The sequence below is a fragment of the Penicilliopsis zonata genome, assembly GCF_001890105.1.
Source record: "Penicilliopsis zonata CBS 506.65 unplaced genomic scaffold ASPZOscaffold_1, whole genome shotgun sequence".
NCBI lineage: Eukaryota > Fungi > Ascomycota > Eurotiomycetes > Eurotiales > Aspergillaceae > Penicilliopsis > Penicilliopsis zonata.
Genome location: NW_019208911.1, coordinates 1,389,163 through 1,411,446, shown reverse-complemented (window position 1 = coordinate 1,411,446; position 22,284 = coordinate 1,389,163). Strand labels below are relative to the sequence as shown.

The 22,284-nt window shown below is 49.9% G+C and overlaps 11 protein-coding genes across 11 annotated transcripts; 6 read left to right on the top strand and 5 right to left on the bottom strand.

Annotated features, from left to right (window-relative positions):
* Positions 1 to 12: 12 nt before the first annotated feature.
* On the bottom strand, positions 13 to 1,135 carry ASPZODRAFT_57028 (hypothetical protein; the record flags this gene model as incomplete). The annotated part of the gene is made up of 2 exons (XM_022728654.1): positions 13 to 1,002; positions 1,067 to 1,135. 2 exons carry the CDS (start codon positions 1,133 to 1,135, stop codon positions 13 to 15), a joined length of 1,059 nt encoding a protein of 352 aa, XP_022585503.1.
* Positions 1,136 to 1,295: 160 nt separating this feature from the next.
* On the top strand, positions 1,296 to 2,966 carry ASPZODRAFT_303785 (hypothetical protein). The gene is made up of 3 exons (XM_022728201.1): positions 1,296 to 1,547; positions 1,635 to 2,668; positions 2,738 to 2,966. The coding sequence occupies exons 2-3, from the start codon at positions 1,675 to 1,677 to the stop codon at positions 2,899 to 2,901; spliced, it is 1,158 nt and encodes a 385-aa protein (XP_022585502.1). The 5' UTR covers positions 1,296 to 1,547; positions 1,635 to 1,674; the 3' UTR covers positions 2,902 to 2,966.
* Positions 2,689 to 4,733, bottom strand: ASPZODRAFT_126974 (hypothetical protein). The gene is made up of 3 exons (XM_022721620.1): positions 4,567 to 4,733; positions 4,149 to 4,502; positions 2,689 to 4,089 (listed from the first exon to the last, which is right to left on the bottom strand). The coding sequence occupies exons 1-3, from the start codon at positions 4,646 to 4,648 to the stop codon at positions 3,032 to 3,034; spliced, it is 1,494 nt and encodes a 497-aa protein (XP_022585501.1). The 5' UTR covers positions 4,649 to 4,733; the 3' UTR covers positions 2,689 to 3,031.
* A 717-nt stretch (positions 4,734 to 5,450) lies between these two features.
* On the top strand, positions 5,451 to 6,755 carry ASPZODRAFT_50118 (hypothetical protein; the record flags this gene model as incomplete). Its single annotated transcript, XM_022728414.1, has 1 exon — positions 5,451 to 6,755. A coding segment is annotated over one exon (1,305 nt), but the record flags the coding sequence as incomplete, so codon positions are not given.
* Positions 6,756 to 7,043: 288 nt separating this feature from the next.
* ASPZODRAFT_56342 (hypothetical protein) lies at positions 7,044 to 11,324 on the bottom strand (the record flags this gene model as incomplete). The annotated part of the gene is made up of 3 exons (XM_022728604.1): positions 7,044 to 8,391; positions 8,863 to 11,227; positions 11,294 to 11,324. 3 exons carry the CDS (start codon positions 11,322 to 11,324, stop codon positions 7,044 to 7,046), a joined length of 3,744 nt encoding a protein of 1,247 aa, XP_022585499.1.
* Positions 11,325 to 12,038: 714 nt separating this feature from the next.
* Positions 12,039 to 13,062, top strand: ASPZODRAFT_126969 (hypothetical protein). Its single transcript, XM_022721619.1, has 3 exons — positions 12,039 to 12,183; positions 12,259 to 12,473; positions 12,534 to 13,062. Exons 1-3 carry the CDS (start codon positions 12,109 to 12,111, stop codon positions 13,027 to 13,029), a joined length of 786 nt encoding a protein of 261 aa, XP_022585498.1. The 5' UTR covers positions 12,039 to 12,108; the 3' UTR covers positions 13,030 to 13,062.
* Positions 13,063 to 13,128: 66 nt separating this feature from the next.
* On the bottom strand, positions 13,129 to 14,289 carry ASPZODRAFT_57478 (hypothetical protein; the record flags this gene model as incomplete). The annotated part of the gene is made up of 2 exons (XM_022728685.1): positions 13,129 to 14,143; positions 14,204 to 14,289. The coding sequence occupies 2 exons, from the start codon at positions 14,287 to 14,289 to the stop codon at positions 13,129 to 13,131; spliced, it is 1,101 nt and encodes a 366-aa protein (XP_022585497.1).
* A 342-nt stretch (positions 14,290 to 14,631) lies between these two features.
* On the top strand, positions 14,632 to 16,569 carry ASPZODRAFT_55881 (hypothetical protein; the record flags this gene model as incomplete). The annotated part of the gene is made up of 7 exons (XM_022728571.1): positions 14,632 to 14,706; positions 14,768 to 14,965; positions 15,025 to 15,347; positions 15,400 to 15,440; positions 15,492 to 15,566; positions 15,618 to 16,228; positions 16,285 to 16,569. The coding sequence occupies 7 exons, from the start codon at positions 14,632 to 14,634 to the stop codon at positions 16,567 to 16,569; spliced, it is 1,608 nt and encodes a 535-aa protein (XP_022585496.1).
* Positions 16,570 to 17,012: 443 nt separating this feature from the next.
* On the top strand, positions 17,013 to 18,719 carry ASPZODRAFT_148362 (hypothetical protein; the record flags this gene model as incomplete). Its single annotated transcript, XM_022725362.1, has 2 exons — positions 17,013 to 17,064; positions 17,107 to 18,719. The coding sequence occupies 2 exons, from the start codon at positions 17,013 to 17,015 to the stop codon at positions 18,717 to 18,719; spliced, it is 1,665 nt and encodes a 554-aa protein (XP_022585495.1).
* Positions 18,720 to 18,868: 149 nt separating this feature from the next.
* On the bottom strand, positions 18,869 to 20,081 carry ASPZODRAFT_148361 (hypothetical protein; the record flags this gene model as incomplete). Its single annotated transcript, XM_022725361.1, has 3 exons — positions 18,869 to 19,647; positions 19,706 to 19,931; positions 19,998 to 20,081. 3 exons carry the CDS (start codon positions 20,079 to 20,081, stop codon positions 18,869 to 18,871), a joined length of 1,089 nt encoding a protein of 362 aa, XP_022585494.1.
* A 354-nt stretch (positions 20,082 to 20,435) lies between these two features.
* Positions 20,436 to 22,165, top strand: ASPZODRAFT_126963 (hypothetical protein). The gene is made up of 6 exons (XM_022721618.1): positions 20,436 to 20,658; positions 20,716 to 20,790; positions 20,844 to 20,973; positions 21,036 to 21,507; positions 21,565 to 21,710; positions 21,777 to 22,165. The coding sequence occupies exons 1-6, from the start codon at positions 20,642 to 20,644 to the stop codon at positions 21,867 to 21,869; spliced, it is 933 nt and encodes a 310-aa protein (XP_022585493.1). The 5' UTR covers positions 20,436 to 20,641; the 3' UTR covers positions 21,870 to 22,165.
* Positions 22,166 to 22,284: the final 119 nt, after the last annotated feature.

Genomic DNA, 22,284 nt, shown 5'->3' with positions numbered 1-22,284 from the left:
AGACCTGGTGGATTAAACAGTAGTAGTTGCTGCCAGCCTCTGCACTAGATAATCTCCAGCTTTGATACCATCGTACTTTTTGGGGACATGCATCTGCTCCCCATAGGTACCAGGCAAGGCGTCGATGAACTTGTTCTGGTTCGGGTTGCAGAAATACGCAATGCTGTACCGAGCTGGATACATATCGGAGTCATCATGATCTACAGTAGCCGGCGGCTCGATCACCCTATGGCGGGTACTTTTGATGGTATCGTTTGACCACCGCGCCAGCAGGTCCCCGGCATTAACCACGATCGTGTCGGCGATGGGCGTCACGTCGACAAAAGTTCCCTTCGGGCTGCGCACCTGCAGCCCGCCCCGATTGTCCTGGAAGAGAAGCGTGATGGAGCCATAGTCGCTGTGCTCGCCGGCCCGCACCTGGCCTGGGTTCTGCGCAAATACAGCTTTGCTGACGGGTGGGTAATGCAGCAGGCGAAGGTTATTGTCGCCTACATCGACAAACTCGTCGAAGAAGTGCTCGGGGAGGTTCATACCCATGGCGATGGCCCGCATGATCTGAGTATGGAGGCTCTTACACTGCTCAAAGAACGACTGCATGACCACCTTGAACTCCTTCCCTTCATCGTCGAGATGGTCGGGCCAGCGGTTCGGTAGCCCGTCGACACCGTCCCGGCCGATCTCCATCGTCTCCTTTAGGTCTGGGATCGACACCCGCAGCTCGTCAATGCCTCCCGTTTCTTCTGGCAGCGTCAACTTCTCCCGTCCGTGTCCGACGTATCCACGGTTCGACTGTGGAGTCGTCCAGCTCAGGCTGTCCTTCTCTGTCTGTGGCCGGGCAAAGAATAGCGCGGACGATTTGAAGATGACCGACACCGCAGATGGGGGGATCCCATGGTCTTTGAGATAGAGGAACCCGGAGTTCTGGAAGGCCTTGGTTACCAATACTGCAACAGAGTGTTTCTCGGCTGGCGTTCCCGAGAGAAACGGGGCGAAACTGATCATCTAATTTCGTTTAATTTAATGCTTTTCAGCTCCTTCAAAAGAAGAGACCTGGGGGGATGTTCACAGGAATCAAAACATCGTCCTTGTTGACCCCAGCCGCCTGATATTCCTGTGCTGGTACGCTGCCTGCCATCCCGGATATTCGAGAACGAAGTTGGAAGACAGATTATCGTTGAACCCGCGAGTCAATGTAGCAGTATTTATCTGGCAGATAATTTGGAAACTCGATGGCAGGACAACTCAAGAGACAAGAGCAGAGGCGTTATCTCCCTTTCGACCGCCGTGCAGGATAGACAAGATGAGACGATGAGGTCATGCGGATGGCCAGTGCGAGATAAAACAGCACTGAGTGATTGGGCGTGGACAGATGAAGCGAGATAAGAGAGTTGCCAGGGTAGGGGAAATGTGTAGTAGAGTCAATCTGGCAAGTCTGAGGAGTCTCTCGTACCTGCAATCACAAATACCCCGCATGAGACAAGAATGCAACGGGTTTAAGGATCAACACTCCTCCTTGGTTGATTATCGTGTCGAGAGGTATTTTCAAGGTTCGTTTTGGACCTCTACAGGACTTTAATTCTTGGGAATGGAGAATTGAGTGTGAGGTCGGTACGGAGTATTGACTGCAGAGTAAGCTTTACAGATACCCCGGATCCAGAAGTCGTGACGAAGACGATGGAGACTCCCCTGGTTGTCGATATCCATACCCATGTGTACCCCCCCTCGTACATGGATATGCTGCGCGCTCGCCGGACAGTCCCGTATGTGCACGATCCGCCGTCCGGGGCGTTGCCCAGACTGATCATTCTGTCGTCCGACGACGACCAGTCTATCCCCCTCGATCAGCGAGGACGGCCGGTCGATACGTCCTACTCGGATATAAACGTCAAGCTTGCTTTTATGCGGCAGCACGGTATCAACTCGAGCGTGATCTCTCTTGCCAATCCGTGGCTCGACTTTCTGGCACCGGAAGAAGCGCAGATCTGGGCCCAACGGATCAACGATGATCTGGAGGGGACCTGCGCGCGAGTCAATAGCGCGGCAGATCCGGAGAAAAGGCTCGGTCTGCATGAGAAAGAGACTCTCTTCGCGATGGGAGCCCTGCCATTGAGTGCCCCGTCTGCAGATATCATCGTCGGGGAAATCCACCGGCTCAAGACGCTGCCACATATCCGGGGGGTCATCATGGGAACTTCCGGGTTAGGCAAAGGGTTAGACGACAGGAGACTCGATCTCGTCTGGGCCGCGTTGCAGGAGACTGGGTTGATTCTGTTTCTACATCCACACTACGGTCTACCTGACGAAGCGTTCGGGGGACCAGATGCAACGAACCGATACGGCCATGTGTTGCCGCTGGCACTTGGGTTCCCGCTGGAGACCACCATTGCAGTGACGCGGATGCTGTTGTCCGGTGTATTCGATCGCTTTTCTCGCCTGAAAATTCTCCTGGCTCATTCAGGAGGCACGCTGCCATTCCTCGCTGGCCGCATTGAGAGTTGCATCCTCCACGAACGCAAGTTCCTCGCGAATGGAGGCAACGTCCCTGGTCCTCAACGGAGTGTATGGGATATCCTCAGAACCAATATATATTTGGACGCCGTAGTCTACGGGAAAGCTGGTCTAGAAGCCGCAGTGCAGGCTTCTGGGGGGGCTGATCGACTTCTCTTTGGTATGTATATCGGTTTCTTCTATAACTAAATGGCATTCTCTTTTAACGGCTCACTTGCTTTTATTATAGGAACCGATCACCCTTTCTTCCCACCACTAGACGACAAAGAGGGCGAAGACTGGCCCAGTGTAACCACAAATTATAAAGCAATCAACGCCTCCTTCGCCGGGGATGCGGATTCAATCTCTGCAGTCCTAGGAGGAAACGCAGTGCGGATCTTGGATCTAAAGTAGATCATGAACTAGCATATATCGAATTATCACTTGACAGCTTGAGGAAATAAATATAGTATAGTCGAACCATATAGTATAGTCGAACCATTAGTGCTTTCTGATGGCCTTGTGAAATCGGGAATGAAGTCATCTATTTGGCTGGCTTCTCCATGAGTGCTTCCCATCCCACCAGTCTCCAGACTTCTTGCGTAAACCATTTGGGAACGTTGTCCTCGGTCACCTGTACGGAGATCAACCGGTTGAGCTCTGTATTATCTGGGACCTGAGGATGGAGCAGTGACTTTTCGAAATTTGGGTCTTTGGAACCAAAGACGGCTCCCATCAGCGTGGCGCAGAGTCTGTCTTTGACCTTAGATAGTGGAGTCCTTTGTTTGGTTGATCGAGTGTGCTTAGGGGAGTTGGTGTCAAGGAATGCCAGTGCCCTCTCGAGGAGCCAGACCAGAAGCCTCGATTCATTCTGGGCACCATTGAAAGAGGCCTCATCAAGATCTGTCTCTAGTAGCCCATGTGGCAGAGGAAGTTGTCTCTGGCTAGCCTGCAGGTTCGGTTGGAGTTGAAGGTCTCGAAACACAAACAGGGATAGCAGTTGTCCGACGCGAGTGATTAGAATATATAAAAACCCCTCTAAAAGTTCATTGTGCGACTTGATAGAAAGATTGAGCGAGAGTACCATGCCACCTAAAAGTCGGCTAGTTTCAGCTGCTATCTCGTCCTTGGTGTGCTCTGAAGATGTGGAAGGCCGTGTGCGGGTCGTCCTTGCACGCTGAAGTTTTGTCTGCTTTCTGGGCATTTGAGGATCATTCTTTTTTTTCTCAAGTGCAGTCATTTTACATTGCTTTTGTAAAACTTTCATGGCTGCCTCAAACAGGCAGACCTGCTGATATATAATATGTCCGACATCTCGGAAGCCATTATTCATCCCAGAGAGTTTGCTCAACGCCTGATATATAAGCTGGCACGCATACCCCACGCAGCCCAGTATTGATATAAAGTCTGGCTCTTTGCTTTGCAGTGTTGATGTTGCCTTTGACTGAATGTTGATCCTAACCTCGTGCGACAGCCAGTACGACAAGTCTCTTGTAGCTATCCTAGAAAGACGAGAACTGGCCAGGACGATATTATAACAGGTCGACCTTTTCTGGAGTACCTGCTGGAGGCTGTAGAACTGTCTCATGAAGGAAGCATTCTCTGTGGTTTGATATCAGTGTGAGTACGTAGCGCTTGCTCGATTGTGAGATTCGACAGACTTTCTTCCAGGTATTCAAAATCTTCTAGCAAGCTTGATAAGCTGCAAAGTCCCTGTTGTTTCGGATTTATATGAGTCTTTGCTTGCTTCCGATTTGGATTGTCATCCCTGTGGCCAGCTGCTTTGCGTTTCTTTGGATCTTGTTCTCCCTCAGCCTTTGTCCCCAGCTTCTCACGAAGGGCAAAGTTGCTTTGCTCCAGCTCGTAAACGCGGTCAAAAAGCTTGCTTTGCTCGGCCTCTGACTTCTCGTAGGCTTGTTGCCAAAAGGCAGCGCCGTCCAAGTACCTGTCTCGAGTTTCCTGTTGAAGTTTGTCCTCCAGGGGTGTGATATATCGACGGAAGTCCTTGGCGTAGTCTAAGTTAGAAAGTCAGAACTTATAATTAGCTTGTAATGCATTCAATGAACAGTGTCTCCTGACCCTGAATGTCAAGGTTCCCTGGTTTTGACTTGACAATAGCCATCGCCAGCGCTAGCTGGGCTAGTGATAACGTAACAGCCATTTCGGGCAATATGGCTTCAAAGGTAGGTGTCTGCAGGCGCATCTAAAAGTCAGGGAAGCCCTTGGTCCTTCGCCTTTAACTCGATTGCTGATGGTGGGAGGAGGTGCCTTCCGGGGCATGGAGGTCAGCGGGAGAAGTCCTAAATAGGCAACACGTGCAACAAAGGACCTGTAAAGGGAACTCAACCTATCTACTAATCATCCATCGTATTTATGACATTACTGCTTTGCAATTTTCTATCAAGATTCATTATAGTTCATAGTTCTTTTCTGAGTTAGAATCACCTAATCATAATCCATCATCCCTTCTATCTGATATGGGGCCAGCATTGTATGCTACCTCAAGCCTGCAATCACGCTTTGTGGAAAGCAACATAGCCGAAGCCATATGTCGAAGTCAAAGCTTAATTATAGCGACTAATTTTTCAATACTAATAAGATCCTGGAATGGGGTTCGTCTTGAAGTTCTAGAAAAAAGCATAAACTGTTCTGCTATCAACGACATTCCCGCCACCGCCAACAGGCACGAGCGGCAAAAAGAGACTTTGATAATAAAAGCTCTACCAGCTGTCATCAACTAGGAACTCAACAAGTGAAATATCTCATACTTACCAGCGAAAGTGCTTAATATTTACTTTTTTTCCCCTTAGCGAGTGTTCCGTCTTCGGCGTTACGCATCCACGCTCAGGAACAAATCCCAGCTTCCACGCGTATAGTGAATGAAGCCTTGAAAAGCTCCTTTGCTACCAGAAATAGTCTTCAGTGGATATTTGATCACACACGAAACCGACAAAGCCACCGAAATGGCACCCTCAGACGATCTGAAGGCACACGCTGCCTCAAACCAAGATTTCTATGCGCTCCTCGAGGTTTCACCCGCGGCGACGGAATCGGAGATTCGTCGCCAATATCGAAGAACCGCGCTCAAGTACCATCCGGATAAGATCGCAAACCCGACACCTGCAGATATTGATAAGTTCCACGTGCTACAGATTGCCTACGATGTGTTATCCGACCCTGCTATTCGGCAGCTCTACGATAACGCGCGGGAGGCGCGCGAGCGGAAGCAACGGGAGAGAGATATGATGGATGCTGCGAAGAGAAAGATGAGGGAGGATCTAGAAGCGAGAGAACGAGCTGGGGCTGCTGGAATGAGTGCTCAACGAGGCGTGAAACGTTCCTGGATGTCTGCAGCTGCCACGACTGGGCTAGATGGCGATGATGCAGAGGAAAAGCTGCAGCGCGAGATCGAGAGGATTGCAGAAGATGGCCGTCGAAGACGAAGAGAAGCAGAAGAACTGTTAAAAAGGGAAGTGGAGGAAGAAGAAAAGAAACTGCAAGAGGAACAGAAGAAGGCGCAGGAGGCCTCGGACAGAAGCAGTCAGCGTATTGATCGCTCCCAAGAGGGCGGCACAAATGTTCCCGAGCTCGAACGAGCGGTTAAGGTACGCTGGGTCCGTGAAGGTCGGGGTCTCGCCCTGGACAAAGACCAGCTTGCTCTCTTATTCTCGCAATTCGGCAAAGTTGAAAATACCTTTATGCTTAAGGACAAGAGACAACGAGTTGGAGACAAACGCGAGAAGAAGACGGTGGCCACGTGCGTCGTTGTCTATACCTCGATAGTTGCCGCTCACGCAGCTGTTGTGGATAGTGAGAGGAAGAAGAAACAGAGCCCTGAACTCGCAGATGACACCTATGCGCTGATCGAATCAGTTGTCTGGGCATCAGGAAGTACGCCCGATTTTGGGACGGCACTCAACGGACATTTAGATGACTCCTCTCAATCGCGAGAAGAGGCTGCAGCGCCTTCAGTCCAAGAAACGCCCTCCATTCCTACACCTAGCAAACCCAGCTTTAACTTCACCGCAGCCAAAAAGGCCACCGCAGACACATCTGACAGGAAACCTGGCAAAACGCCGTCTTTCACCTCATTTTCTTCCGCTGCCGCGGCAAGTATGTCTAGAGCTGCTGGCGGCCAGACACCAGCAGGAACTGGCCCCAGTTTCCAAGAGCTAACGCTGATGAGATTGAAGAACGCTCAGCGGGAGAAAGAGAGGAAAGCCTTGGAAGAGCAACTCTGCAAAGAAGACGAAGCTGCAGATGCAGCTGAGGCTGCAGCTGTTCAAAATCAGGCGCATTGAGTTGTCAGAGGTGTACCTCTTGTCCCACCAATAACAGGGGGGGGCAGCTATCAAAATTAAACGAGCCATGACCGATGAAGAAGATATAAATTTGCTTGCATACAGGCGAGTTTGACATTAGCATTATCTCTCTTGCTTTTACAAAGATACCCATGTAATTATCTAATGTGACATTTGGTTTCTCGATTTGGACCCATCTATCTATAATAATATACACAAATCAATACATATCCATCAGCACCCCAAAAAGATACATTACTCAAGCCGCCTTTGCGCTATTTCCTCCTCTCCTAGCTGCTCGACCATGTCGCGTGCCCTTTGTCCCTCGACATCGGATGTCCTGGACGGGCCTTTCCTCACACCGCCGTAGAGGATATGCTCTCGTAGCCACTGCGGCACATAAGCCTTGACTTTCACTTCTCTGGGCTTCTGGGATGCGGCATCATCCCCTTCCCAGGTAATCTTAAATTCCTGGCCAGGAGTATATTGGCTGCCCTCGCTCGTCAAAACAATATCCGTCATCATCTCTAGACGACAGAGCGCAAGACCGATGTTCCCCACCCCCCCTAGGAATTTCCCGGCACTGCGACCTCTACGGGTGCTGACCTTAGAGATGTTTGAGCCGCTGGGCGGCAGCGCAAGATCCGTCGTCGGGTCGTACGACAATATGTCTTCTGAGGTAGTGATCATCTGATCTGTCCCGTACAGTTGAACAGGCAGAATACGTTTCCGCACCACACCCGTGTGGTGCGTGCGGATGGTAAGCTCCTGCCCGACGTAACAGCCCTTGCGGAAATCCACGCCCCGCATCATATCGACGTTGCACTCGAGTGGCAGCGCAGACTCGCGAATGATCTCCGACTGACCCTCGGCCACACCATGAAACATACGACGCACGGTATATGAGCCTAGGGAGACTTCCGAGCCTGCCACATGCGTTTCGTCCGGGAAATGAGCTCGCAGGTCGTCCGGTCCGGGGGTAACTATACGGGATCCAAATCCCGGGGCACGGGTGTCAAGACAACCTGCTATGAGAGAATGAGGCGAGAAGGGCGAAGCGGTTTCGGACTCCAGGTTGTATGCTGCCCATCTGGGTTCGGTATAGTCTTTCCAAGACGACCACACGGTCCGCTCTCCGTCATCGAGAGCGCGCAGCTTGAGTTTGGCGCGCAGTTTATGCTTCTTCAGGTGTTTCATGAGACTGGTCACCTCGTTCTTGTCCACTTCAACCAACCACCCTTGCCCTTCCACGGCACCGGCCTCGGGTAATGGGTAGAGGAAGGCATCGTTGAGTATCCGTCCCTGGGAGTTGAGGAAAGCGGTATAGCACCCGGTTCGTCGCGCTGATCGATTCGGATCATTTGCAACGAGCATATTCTGTGTGACTAGACCCTGGAGGAAGGTTGTGCTATCAATGCCTGTGATGGATATCAACCCCCGGTTTGTTAGCCGACTGAAGCCAGCCTTTGGCGGGGAAGCAGGCAGCTCATCCTGTTTCAACGGGGGACTTTGCTGCGATGGTGTCGAGAAAGGGCGTTTCCCCCCAATGCAATGGGCGCAGACCGAGCTTGTTAGTCTTCGAGGCCGCATTTTTCGTATTTTTCTGCCGTAGGTGAATGCGATTAGCACAAGAATTATATGCGAGTTGAGTTGATATAATATAGGCGGCATATAGCGGCAGAATAAACTATTTATGTCATAGTACCAACTTCATTACTGCAAAGCTACGAAGTACAATGTTGTAATTATCTACTTGCTGGAAACCACTAAATAATGTTCAGAAAGTTTATACGTTCGGATTTATGAAGGGTAGTTCTGATACAATCCTGGCAATCCTCCAATATGGCTGTCTTCATGCCTCCAGGTAAATGCAATATTGAAATGCGCTGCGTCGACCTTTCATTTCACCGGCTGAAAAGGAGAATAATACAAAAGAGACTGAAGTCACTTGCTTCCCTTTGCAACGCCTTCTAAGAATCCCAGCAAAAATGCCTTGTTCACCGGCGATGCAACTCGATTGGCAGTTGGAGTCAAAGATCCGCTTTCAGACGGAGTTCCAAGGCCCGAGATAGACCCATGGCGACTAGGCACCTGAGATGGCGACAAGGGGCTAACCAGGGTAGATGCCGTTGAGGCTTTAAGCGATGAATAGGGGACCTCCAGTTGCATTACCTGGTGCTGTTTGACAGCAGTGGCCGGCTTGCCGAAAAGTGACAGCAATGCCTCTTTCTGGGCAGAAGTTTGGCTAGGCCGGCGGTCAAAGTTGATTTGATTCGGTGCCTGCTGACGTCCTGGGATTACTGGAAGAACTGCATTCGATTGATCGACGGTATTCATGTCCTTTTTCTGATCAGTCGAGAAAGTTTCGAGTCCAGGCTTTTCTCCGCGTCGAAGGATCTGAGGCTGAAAAGGCTTTGCTGGTTCAGGGACATGAGATTTCTCGGCACGAGCTTGTGAATGGTTGTGGGTTGGTCGCTCAACAGGAGCTGAAAAATCCCTCCTTGCTGCCTGAGGTCTGGTCAAGATGGTGATTGGTGAGGCAAGTTCTTGGGTTCGCTGTCCTTTTCTGCTCTGAGGCCTTGACCCATTCATTGCTTTCTTGTTTGACCGCAGTATAGCAGTATCAAGTTGAGGCATATTCAATGGTCCAGATACGGTTGCAGAAACCTTTGTGTCTTCCGCAGGCTGCTTTCTTATGTGACTGGCATCGCCTTGCGGCCGTTGAAGTATCTGCTTTGGAGGCGCCTTATCTTGATGGGCAGATAATTCGACTGGCTGACCAGGGGATGGAGACGCCCCCTTGAGCAAGCCTAGTAGATTATCCTGATGCTGCGAAGGCTTTCGTCTAGCAACAGGCTCTTTCACCATACCTGGCACCATGTTTGCCATCGAGGGCTGAGGCGTTTTGATCCTCTCGTCCTTGAAGACATTCAAAAGCGCCAAGGAATGGCTTGTAAGTTTTGGCGGCGGTAGTTTGCTAGCAGGAGGTACTGTTAGTCCTTGAGTATGATTCGGCTGAGAAGGTTGCGCAAATTGCGGGTCTCCCGTTTGCTGATATGGTGCAGGAGGCTGTCTTTGGATTTGAGGGAGCGACTGAGCAAGGATAGGACCTCGAGATGCTCCAGGATAGCCAAGGGGTTGTTGCTCCGTACGAATGGGAGAAGAATGCTGTCTAAAAGGAAGCTGTTGTTGTTGGTGTACATCCTGAGCCATGGAAGGAAGATTGACAGGAGATTGGATGTGATGATGTGGGTGGCCATGATGCCATGGAAAGGGCATATGAGGTTGAGGAACCGAGTTCGGTCCGGTGGCACGAAGAGCCTGCTGAGGAAAACCAGGGAAACCGACAGGTGGAGGGTATGCATGCTGAGAATGGACTGCATCGACTGGACGGGGGTTTTGCGGAAGAGATTGGTTCTGAGTACTCGTTCTCAATAAGGCGAGAAGAGCATCCGATTTAGCAGAGTCCTTCGAAGCCTGTAGCTGCTCGTCATGCTGCAGAGCAGCCTGTACTGCAGGTGCTCCACTGATGTTCAGAAGGCGTTTGAGATGAGAAGATACATCTTGCGATGATGTGACTTCTGGGAGATCACTCAAGGCAGGCAATTCTCCTAAGCGTTGAATTGGGGTTCCACCGAAAACACGAGGAGTCTCGTCCATCGACATTTCCTCCTCAGTGGGCAGAAATTGCTTGGACTCGGAAAACGTCTTTGTCTCTAATTTCTTCTGCTGAGCGATCCATTTCTTGAGCGGATGCAAAAAAGGGGCTACCATGTAGAACTTGTTCGCATTGGTGGCTGCAGAACCTTGATCTTGCTGCTTGTTCTTTTTCAAGGTTGGCAGTTCCGAAAGTTTATACCATTCGATCTTGCTGATTTCCTTGCGCGTACGTGGTTCGAAGTGGGCGTCAAACGGGACTCCTCGGAAAACATAGAGCCTCATGTGTTGTTCCCGCATGGTGATCTCAATAAACTTGACGTCCTTTTCGTCCTTGACCAATCCTGCTTCGCGAATGTCGAAGCCTGTCTCTTCATACACTTCGCGAATGGCACAGTCGAGGTCTTTCTCATCCTTATTGATCTTACCTCTGGGGAAACTCCAGTTGGCACCCTTCTTCCAACCTTTGACAAGCACAACCTCGTCCATGTCCTGATTCAACATGATGGCCCCACGTACCGGTACTCGAGTCTTGTAAGCCAGGAACTCGGAGAATGCAGTGATGTGGTGGTAGTGAGACCATTGCGACATGAGCGGGCAGTGCTGAAAAATCCGGAGGGCGAATGCTTTGAGGGACAGAGACGGGAGCCCAGGGTCGAGCGGTCGTATAAAGTCCTCGTAAAACCATTGTGCCTCTTCTACCTGGAAACAAATCCGTTCCACCGACTCAAGTTCTTCGCGGGGTAAGTTGATAATAAAGCGAACACACAAGTCATCCAGCCCTGGTCCCGTCTAGTCAGTACACTATCGCCAGCCTCGCACAACGGCGGAAAGAGCACAAGACCCACAGTCTTCTAACTGCATTTTTGTTTCGGACATGTTTGAAAAATATAAGCATTTCAAAATACGGTCTTGTACAGGCAGTATCTCCCCCGCAGCTGCCGACTCGGAGCGAGAGAAGTCGAGATGATGCAGCTCAAGGAAAGGTGCTGAGAAAGCGCCAGCCCTGAACCGTATTGCTAACCGGAATCTTCCAGACGTAGCACGAATACTTTCGACGCAGCGCTTTATTGGCCAACTGGTCGAAAACTCTGGATAGGGGCTACCGTAATGGCTGGGATGTTGAGCGTCTCAACTAGCCGCGGTGGTGGTTGAGAAAGATCAACAGTGAGGTCAGTTAGCTTCTGGTGAGCTGGGGCCGAGCCGCCCAAAGACGGCTGGTAAATGTGGCGCAGCAGATGCCCATTACGTACATCGTGAACTGGTTGGGCACCCACAACTGTGGCTAGTGACATACGCTCCGATTGATCAATGACGTTGCCCATTCTTGCGCCGATGACATACTGAGTGCTAGTAGGCGGCGCTTTGTGGGCGCTTTCAGGCCTATTGCCTGTCCATAGCTATTTTTATTGGCATCCCTGCGTCGCTCTTTCAAACCTGTTTCGGATTTTACCTTATAAAGAGTTGTGTGTACTCTGTACAACAACAGTGATTCCTATTTCTACCCTACTTTGACGTTTGACGCGAACATCAATGCTGGCTTGATTCTACTTTACCGTGGATATTCGACTCAATAATCTGAAAGTTGCTCATTTTAAACTATCTGCATCTTTTTTGGATTTGAAAAGAATATAGAAGTTCATCGGGATCCGCGAACGAGACGATGTCTAATGCACTCGCATCCTTGGTAGGTAAGAGGATATTGGGAGAGACAGCAAGGAATCACTTTGGACAAGAGGTGCGTGATATATCTAATATATTTTCCCTTTTAATTTTATGCAATATAATTTCTAATAGAATTCCCCTTCCATAGGACCCTTATTTCGAGGAAGTCCCTGCGTCTCGTTTATACCGCACTTTCGGCAAAAAAACACGAAAGAGGCGCAAGGCAATCCCACCAGGGTTGTCAGAAAACGATGCGAAGGTGCTTACAAAAGTGAAGCGCAGAGCATATCGGCTAGACCTCTGTCTCTTCAGCCTGTGTGGAATCAGGTTTGGATATGGCAGCGTGATTGGCCTCATCCCTTTGTAAGTAGTAGGTCACCACTGAAATTTCGTCTTGATGCTGACAGTCATTTTCTTGTTTAGTGCGGGCGATGCTGCAGATGCCGCGCTTGCTTTGATGGTCGTGGAGAGTTGCGGGAAGATAGACGGAGGGCTCCCTGGGCGTCTTCGCATGATGATGTTAATGAATGTGATGATCGACTTCTTCATCGGTCTGGTTCCTTTCGTTGGAGATCTCGCAGATGCATTGTACAAATGTAACACGAGGAACGCTGTACTTCTCGAGAAACATTTGCGAGAAAAGGGACAAAAGACTCTCTCGAGGCAAAGGCCAAACGAGCGTATCGTCGATGCGAGCTTGGCAGAGGAATTCGACAGGTACGACGATGGTGTACTGGGAGATCCCCCGACCTATGATCAATCCAGCGCCGCAAACAATCACCATGCGGAGTCTCGGAATCATGGACGAAGGCCGAGTGAGCCGCAGGCCGACAGACATATGGATAGAAGCCGGTCCAACAAGACCTGGTTCGGAGGATCAAAGCAAAGACCTGTTGACGTTGAGCGTGGAGGAGCATAGGACATCCAATCTGGTTTTCACACTCTGGAGTGCATTTCAGTATTGTCATTTAATACATTTCAGTATTTGTATTTTGCTTGACCGATCAAATCAGACTTGTTAGTTGTCCAGCATAGGGCGAGACCTAGCACACCCGAGGCAGAACCGAGGAATTTCCCTCTCTTCCGATATCGTAGTACCGCCCGTCAATCCTTCAGCACTGGCGGTAGATGCACCACACAGTTTGCATTGCCCAGAACGTAGCTCCGAGGCCTGGAGTTTACTTGCCGTCCTGGCCACGTTGGCCATGACCCCAGGATACTTTTCACCCTGGGTTTGAACGTATCGCATCATGAGTTCGTCAATAGATAGGTTCTTTGTGAGGATATTTTCCGAGATTGGTGCATCAGGAATGACGAAGCTCTTCACTTCCGGGAAGAGGTTGGCATAATTATCTAGTTCGGTCTTGAACAGATCTCTCATCGGATACTCGAATTCAATACCCCACGGTGAAATACCGTCTGAGACTTGCCATGTCAGCGAAGACCCTCTGCCCTTCGCTACATTAGCCAAAGCTTTGGCCGCCAAACGACTGTCCGAGTCTCCCCACAAGATTGTCTGACAACCGGACGCCTTTGCAAATGCGACAACGAGTCTGATCAACAGGATATTATCGACATCGGTCCGCGAGGTTGAAGTGGTGATAGATCTGCGAAATTTCTCAAGGCGATCTAACGCCGGCAACGAGGGATCGTCTACAAAACTTGAGCCTGCAAATTCTTGTAGAGTCTCCAGAACATTGGGGTCGAATTCGAAAATGCTGTGAAATGAAACCTGAGTGAAGGAAATCGCGGGAAATGCCTTCTGCACTGTTTCAAAACGCTCTTCACATGCTGGAGAGAACGCGGAAATCGTGGATGGTTCGACAACCAGCACTTGCAGATCAAAACCAGTCGGAGAGTAGGTATTGGCCCGCTGACGCTCAAGTTGCGCATACACCATATGTAGCAAAACCGAGGACGAAACACCGTAGGAGAGAGGAAGAAGCAGCTTGTACTGGCTACTTTTCGGTTGGCGGCGAAACTTCTCCATGCGACGCACAATCTTGCCCCCGGCATAGCGGACAAAACAATTTCTATGAACACAAGAGGGGATCAGTGGTCGGACGAGAAGAGAATCTGAAAACATATCATACCTGCACAGGCGTCGCGACCGAACAGTCAAGATCGACTCTACATCGTGGCAATCCACACAAGGGCTAGATAATTCTTTCCCAGGCATGTTTTCTCTTGCGGGGTAATAGGCTGCTGTCACTATTGTATCGATCAGGAAATTTTTCAGAGTAGTGTTCCAGATCGCCCAGAAACAGGCGGAGTCGGTGACGCTTCAGCCAGCCGATCATTGGCGGGCCGCCCAAACGCGCGGCTTCCTTCTACTAGCCACGATAGCTGGTAGTGAGGTAGCTATCTTATTGACAGTGATTGCTCCTCGATAATCATCAACCAGAACAGGCGTTCGATGACTTGAATCCTCTACTCTGCTTCCTCTTCTTATGTCCCATTATCGGGTTTGACGTTTCTCTGATACGGAATCCGCCTGGGCACTTCTGTTGCTGCGGTCGCGATGAAAGGCTTCCTCCCGACCCTGGGCCTATGGGCTCTATTGGCAGGGCGTATCCTAGCCAACGAAGTTGAACTGGTTTGTGGAATTTCTTGAATGGGATTTCTGGTTTTCAATCTAATCATCATCTCCCATTTAGAAACAGGACGACGCCCACAGACAACGATGCTCCGGCATGTACAGTCGCAAGTCTTGGGGCGGAAGCGTGGATCCTTTTATCTTAACCAAATTTGTCCAAGAAACACTCCCTGAGGACAGTGATGCTCTCGTCAGTCTGGTGATATTTGAATGGTCAGATGAGGAACTGATTGGGAGGGCACGATCGGGTGATGCGGAGGTCTGTTCCCCCTGCTGGAGGAAATATCGTTTATACCCTTTTGCTCAACGTTGTTGCAGAAAGAAACTATATGCGATGCCGCCAATGTCGAGGCGGGCCTTTGCACCAAAGAGGAGATCGGCTCCTTTATCCTTGCTTCAGACGCCAACGAGAAATCCAAGTTCCCCATCCTATCCAAAGCCATACACCTGAAGGACCCGGTTGCAGTGAATTATCCAATCAAGAAAACAGGGTTCTACTGCGTGAGCACTTATGCCTACTCTGGGTATGACTATAAAGCCGTGGTGGAGTTCAGAAACTCGTATGGTGAACTTCCTGCAGCGCAAATCGCGAAGCTGCCTTTCTATGGGGCGCTGACCATTGTTTACGCCGTTGTTGGAATGTATGGCTCCTATTTTCGATATAATCTAGATAACGCTGCTGACTTTTACTAGCTTCTGGGCTTGGCTTTATGTGCAAAATCGCCATGATATCTGTAAGAAAAGCCTGCTTCTCCAGTGGTGATTATCCTTCTGACAAACAACAGTGCCCGTCCAAAACTATATCACAGCGATCCTGGTTTTCCTCATCCTTGAGCAGTTGATGACATGGGGTTTCTATGGTATGGCTAGATCTTATCTCGGATGGTTGTATTTACTGACATAATATTTAGATTATCAAAATCGGCACGGTCTCAACATGGTCGCAAAGGCGCTCATGGTTATCGTCGCAGTTCTTAATGCTGGTCGTAACTCCTTCTCGTTCTTCCTTCTCCTCATTGTCTGCATGGGATATGGTGTCGTGAAGCCTTCTCTTGGCCGTACCATGATCTGGGTCCGTTTTCTTGCCATTGGACACTTCATTTTCGGCGTCATATACGCCGTTGCTAGCTTGGCAATTACCCCAGACAGCGCTGGTCCGCTTGTGCTTCTCATCGTCCTTCCTCTTGCCGGTACTTTAACGGCATTTTACGTCTGGACGCTGAACTCTTTGAACGCGACCATGAAGGATCTCATTGACAGGAAACAGAAGATCAAAGCAATGATGTATAAGAAGCTTTGGTGGTGCATCCTCGGCAGCATCATTGTCATTTTCGGTTTCTTCTTCCTTAATTCTGTCGCTTTTGCTGGCCACAGCGAGGCGAACTTTGTACCAGAACATTGGAGATCACGGTGGTTTGTCCTGGATGGCTGGCTCAACATTGTCTACTTTTTCGATATTGGCTTTGTCTCTTACCTCTGGAGACCAACTGCCAACAACCGACGATTTGCTATGAGTGACGAGGTATGTATCACCAAATCTAAAGACCACCCACGGTCTTGCGCTAATCTTTGCTCTAGATTGCCCAAGATGATGATGGTTTCGAAATTCGCTCTTTTGGTAGCTCCCTAGACGAAGAACGCGATATTATTGTACCAGGCGAGCATTCTGGTGCTAGGGCAGCGCGCGATCTGTCGCCGATGCCTCCGAAGCCTGTGCCCGCAGCTCCTCAGCATCGTGAATCCCTTGACGGTGAGACCATCTTCGCTGTGGGCGAGGACGCGGACAAGTGGTCCGACGATGAGGACGAGTCTCCGCGCAATTCGAGTGAGAGGAGGAGACTGACTGGAAAGGACAATGATTGACAAGCCTGACATGCTATCTTTGCCGCTTCAACGCGGACGGGTGCACAGTGGTCCCTTTACTTTTCTGTACTGATATTGATTTACGGGGAATAAGCTTTTGTCTATCAATTAGTATTTGGGGTTTACTGTTTTCTTGGTATTCAACAGCATTATTGGCGCTATTATTTTTAATGAAATTCTGTCGCGTTTATCTGTGTAATTAACTGTATAACTTCAGTCATAGTTAGGTACCTGAAGTATACCCCTCTTTAGGATCAAAATCAGCCTTATCCCTAGTGGGACCCTGAATTGAGTCATAGCTTTGCCCATCGTGCTGACGTAGTAGTGAAAAAACAAATTTTTAAACCAAGACTGTTGTCCCTGACACCCATTGAAAACACCTAGTCTGACTCTGATGCCCGGTATTCCATACAAGCCTGATCATATCGCAGATAGCCAGTTCCATGACCATAGACAATGAAGTCTCCATTCCCGACGCAGTCGACCAAGATGCGAGTAGCAACTTCCACGTTTCCCTTCAGTCGCCCGGCCTGATAGTCGTGAACGGACTACTGAGCAAATGCGAGCGTCTCATATCTGAGGTGGACAGTTTTCAGTCGCTGGTGAAGCAGACGATGCGGAACCCGCAGCTCGTCGAAGTTAGACAGATGCGCTCGAATCTGGTTTCTGAGATCAGAGCGCTTGAGAAGTTGCAGGGTCAGATCGAGTCGTCGACGCCTGCTTTGCTCCATGATCCTTCTGAGGAGGGGGATGATGATGATGATGATGATGAGTCCCAGCTGCGCCTTGCGCACGGATTGCGCTCGTCGAACCTCCCCTTTTACGAAACTGTGTGGACGGTCGCCAAAACGTCTTGTACCGGTTTAGTTGCCTTTTGGAAGAGATTCTACTGGGATGACGGGGAGAGCGCCCTGAAGCAGGACGGTGATGAGAGGTCGCAGGGGAAGCGACAGGGCAAGAACAAGCGAAAGAGTGTGCTGGTGGACATCGTTGCGGATGGGGGCGAAGAGTGGGTGAAGGTGTCTACGGTGCCGGAGAGCCGGCTGCTGTTTGAAATAGCGGAGAAAGGGTGGGAAGTTGATACGGATGCATCGTCGGATGGTGAGCAGGGAGAAGGCAGTGCTAGCCAGAGGGTTATCCTACGGAATTACGACAGCAATGATGAGGGCCAGGATCACGAGAGCGATGACGATGACGAGATCGAGTTGATCAAATTGGCTGCTGGTATGAGGAAAGCAGCGAACGCCACGCGAGTCAGATACCGGCATCCTCGCATACGCTTTGTGCTTCCAAAAATCGAGGAAGGTAAAGTGGCTGAGATTGATCATATGCTGGAGGTGATCAGGAGATATGACATTACAGTTGTGTGTGGAAATAACATGCCGAGTGCAATGCGCGCACCGCTGGAAGAGACAGCATTACCAGGCCCGGATAATGACTCTCATCAAGAACAGGACCTTTCCGATCTCCTCCCAACCCCTTACAAGTCTTTCACTCCCACCTTGAATGTGGACTGTACCTTGTTACTTGCCATGGTTTCGGATCTATCGCACTTCAAACATATTCCCCCTCTGCCGAACCACCATTTAGCCATAAAAAGGCAGATTGATGCGGAAAAACAGAAGCCATTACTACCTCTCGAGCTCTGGCCAGCTGTAAGAGGCCACGAGCTTGTTTGCACAGAAGAAGCTGCAAAGCGATTCCGGGAGATCGTGCAAACCATTGGAACTGAAACAGAGAAGGAGCGCACTGAAATCATGATGGGTGCCTTCCGCTTCCAAAATGCAGACCCGGAAACACTCTTCCAAAAGTATCAGGAACTTTCGGATCACTCAGTTCCACAAGACTGGAAGCTCCCCATCAGGGTGGTTGAAGCGAAGACAGTCATCAGCAGTGCTTTAACGCATGGGAAATTGCCCCCAGTAGCCCACTTATTGGCCGAGACGATTTCTCATATTAACCAAAGTGTGTTCTTCTATGGCTGGGTTACAGGGATAACGACCATATCGAGCAACCGTACTGTTGTAAAACAGATTGAGACTGTAGTAGAAGGACACAGGGGCAGCGATGACGCCCTAGAGGGACCGCATGTTTGGATCTGTGACACAGCGAGGAGTTTGGTTGGCAAGGAGAAAGACCGGAAAAAATGAGTTGCCGCCTCGCAGAGTGCATGTGCGTTTTCTAATTAGATTATCGCCCTCGACCTGTTTTCTTACCCAAACACAAACATATGATTTGCCTGAGTTCTTCTTGTATCCTTCATTGTACAACCAGGTCTTTCCCCGGGCACGCCGAGAGATTATTTCTCGGGGGGGCGTGAGCCATCTTCGGGAAGCCAGAAGACAGTTTCTTTATCTGCTGTTGCAAACATATTGTATCGTGGATTGCACTCGACAATAGCCGTTCGGTTGCGATGAGGTAATCTGGTCATTGGTTGCAAGGTAGAACCAGAATCAAGGGTCTGATGGGTATCCCAGACAAGAACATCTGATTGATCGCCCGCACCTCCAATAACGTATCGACCGTCAGGAGTAAAGCATGCATCGCCTTGGCCAAGCGGCTTCCCCGTAGTTGACACGGGTGCGGCTCGCCCAGACGACCCGTTCTTCCCAACCAAGAAGGCCTTGAGGGTTCCCTCAAAGGCGTCAAGGACGAAGTGGCCGTGGTAGTCGGTACCAACAAGTAGAAGCTTCCCATCATTGGAAAACTCAAGCCGAGTCCAGGCTCTCCCACGGGTCGAGGGAGTATATCTTTCTTCATATGCAGCCAGATCGAAAGTAGAAAACGGGGATTTATCATAGTTGCGGAAATCGTACAGCAGGACAGACGAGGTCGATTGTGAGGCAATGGCGATCACAGAAGCAGAGGGATCGAAGGCGACGAGATATGGGGTCGAAAGTTTCAGTTTACCCTGAGCATTGCGCGAACCGAGATCCCAGAGTGTGACCAAATCGTCTTTGGAGCAAGAAATAAAGGAATCGCTGCCTGGAGATAGAGCCAGGCTTACTACCTTGTCTGAAAGACCAGAGAAGTACCGAACATAGCTTTCGTTATGAAGATCGAGGAGACGTAAGGAATCTTTTGGTTATCAGTAACTTGTCATCGCATGCAGTGTCTCCTTCAACAATAGACATACCATCGACTTTTGTACTCGCGTGTAGGATCTGGCGAGAATGATGGGTGAACCGCGCCAGGTGAACGCCATATTTCTTGCTCGGAACCGACTTCGTCGACTTGCCCTCCTTGATATCAAACACCTGAATAGTCTCGTCGTCGCCTGCAGCCACGAGAAATTCTCCTTGGTCGTCAAAGTCCAGCGATGTCACATAGTTTGGAGCATCTTGCTTCGATGTTCGGAAGGCCTAGACAGACAATTCGTACATTAGACCCGGGACTTCAGCAGCAAAAACTCCGGGTTGCCCACCAACCTTTGTCGGTCGATAACTATGAACGATATCCGAGACTTTCTGAGTCGTCTGGGCTGGTTGTTGCGGCAGCTGAACTTCCGCCATACTGGGGAACTCAGTTCAGGTAGAGAAAAAACTAGAAGCAGACCCAGTTTGACAGTTATCTGCAGTCTACGCGGTGCTGGGTATTGACGCGTTCCAATCACAGACAATTCAAATGGATAGCTGCTTCCGATCTGTTTTCCCGCTGCCGAGACGCCGAGACGGTGTCTCCGTTAACGGTCCCTGTGGGCGGTGAGCTGCAAGGAGGTAGTTGCTAGATCCAGTAATTAGACACCTGAATTCTATGGCCGAGAGATCATGTAGTACATGGCGCTGGGAGGAATTCACGTGGTGCCGCCCCGAAAGCCGGAGCAGCCGCTGCCCAATGGCGGAGCTAGGATTCCATCTGCAACCTCAGATTTTTGGACGCAGGCTGGATTATTGCTGATATCATTTAGCATGACAATTTAAAATTGCCATTGAGTCATATCGCTCTTCACTTATATTGCCTTATACCCTTCATTTTTTATTCTTAACTCTGTTCTTTCCACCCACAGAACCTTGACAAGTGCGCAAGCCCGGGCCGTTCGTCTCTCCGCAAACGGAGCGATACAATTTCCGCCATGTCCACTACGACAGGGTAAGCCTCGAGGAGGAAGGGTTTCAAGGCGATATGACCAAGCTGATTTATAACCAGTGCCTTTATTGCTGGCGGTATTGCGGCCTGTGGAGCAGTCACGGTCACTCACAGCTTCGAGACGGTCAAGATTCGGTATGACTATTCGCGCGCGATCCCTTGCGACCAGCCGGCTGACCCATTCCCAGCTTACAATTACAAGGCGAGCTGCAATCCAAGACCGAGGCGGTGAAGAAATACCGGGGTGTTTTACACGGTGTGAAAGTGATTTTACAGAATGAGGGACCTCGAGGCTTATTCCGTGGTATTGGGTCTGCTGTAAGGAACTTTGGTCCCTATCTTTGATTGCTGAAGTCGATATTGACGAACATGGTGATTAGTATTGCTATCAGATTTTGCTCAACGGGTGCCGCCTCGGATTCTATGAACCCCTACGCACTGGTCTGACTACGGCCATCTACGACGATGCATCCGTTCAGTCCCTGGGCATCAATGTCTTCTCTGGCGCTGCCTCGGGTGTGATCGGCGCAGCTGCTGGCTCACCATTTTTCCTTGTCAAGACGCGCCTCCAATCTTTCTCGCCGTTCCTTCCCGTCGGCACGCAACACAATTACCGCAATTCATTCGATGGCCTGTCAAAGATCTACAAGAGTGAGGGGTTTAAAGGCTTGTACCGAGGTGTTGGCGCCGCCATGATTCGCACGGGCTTCGGCAGTTCTGCTCAATTGCCGACATACTTCTTTGCCAAGAGACGCCTGATTGAACACCTGGGAATGGAGGATGGACCGGCTTTGCACTTGGCCAGCAGCACTATTTCCGGTTTCGTTGTCTGCTGTGCGATGCACCCTCCAGGTATGTCCTCTGACTCACCTCCAATCGGTTATGCGAGAAAGCTGATTTGATGGTCAGACACCGTTATGTCCCGCCTGTATAACCAGACCGGAAACCTCTACAAAGGTGTCTTTGATTGCCTGTATAAAACAATTAGTACAGAAGGCCTTTTTGCAATCTATAAAGGCTACTTTGCTCATCTTGCTCGCATTCTCCCTCATACAGTAAGTGTCATCCATATGAGGAATATTCGTAGCAAGGTATGATCGAGAAACTGACGGCACATCTAGATCCTGACTCTCAGCTTGGCGGAGCAGACGACCAAGTACATGCGCCGACTGGAGGATCGTATGCTTCCCGAATCAATCAAAGACAAGATCTAAGATTTTAATTTTCGATATCTTGTTCCGCCAGCTATTTTCTTGTTGCCTGTACAGAATATCTGTGTGAGAGAGACCAGGATCATTTCGCGGCTGGCACGAATGGTCGGCTTTGAACACGGGTACAGATCGGTCCATCGCTGCCTTAACAGCGTTTATAGATTTGACACCTGCAAATAATTAGACATATAAGTATCAAAAACCATGGGAATGCAAATCAATAGCTCGATAGACATTACAGCTCTGACCTGTCATTCTTTTGCTGCCCGAAATTAGAAAATCGATATATTGGTTGCCCTACACGACTTGACATGCATGCAGCGAGAAGCATCCTGATCAAGCCTCGAAGTTGACTCCTGAGAAGAGGCAAATTGCCAAATACTTTGTAGATCCTAGATTCCGTCTGCAAGGATAGGGT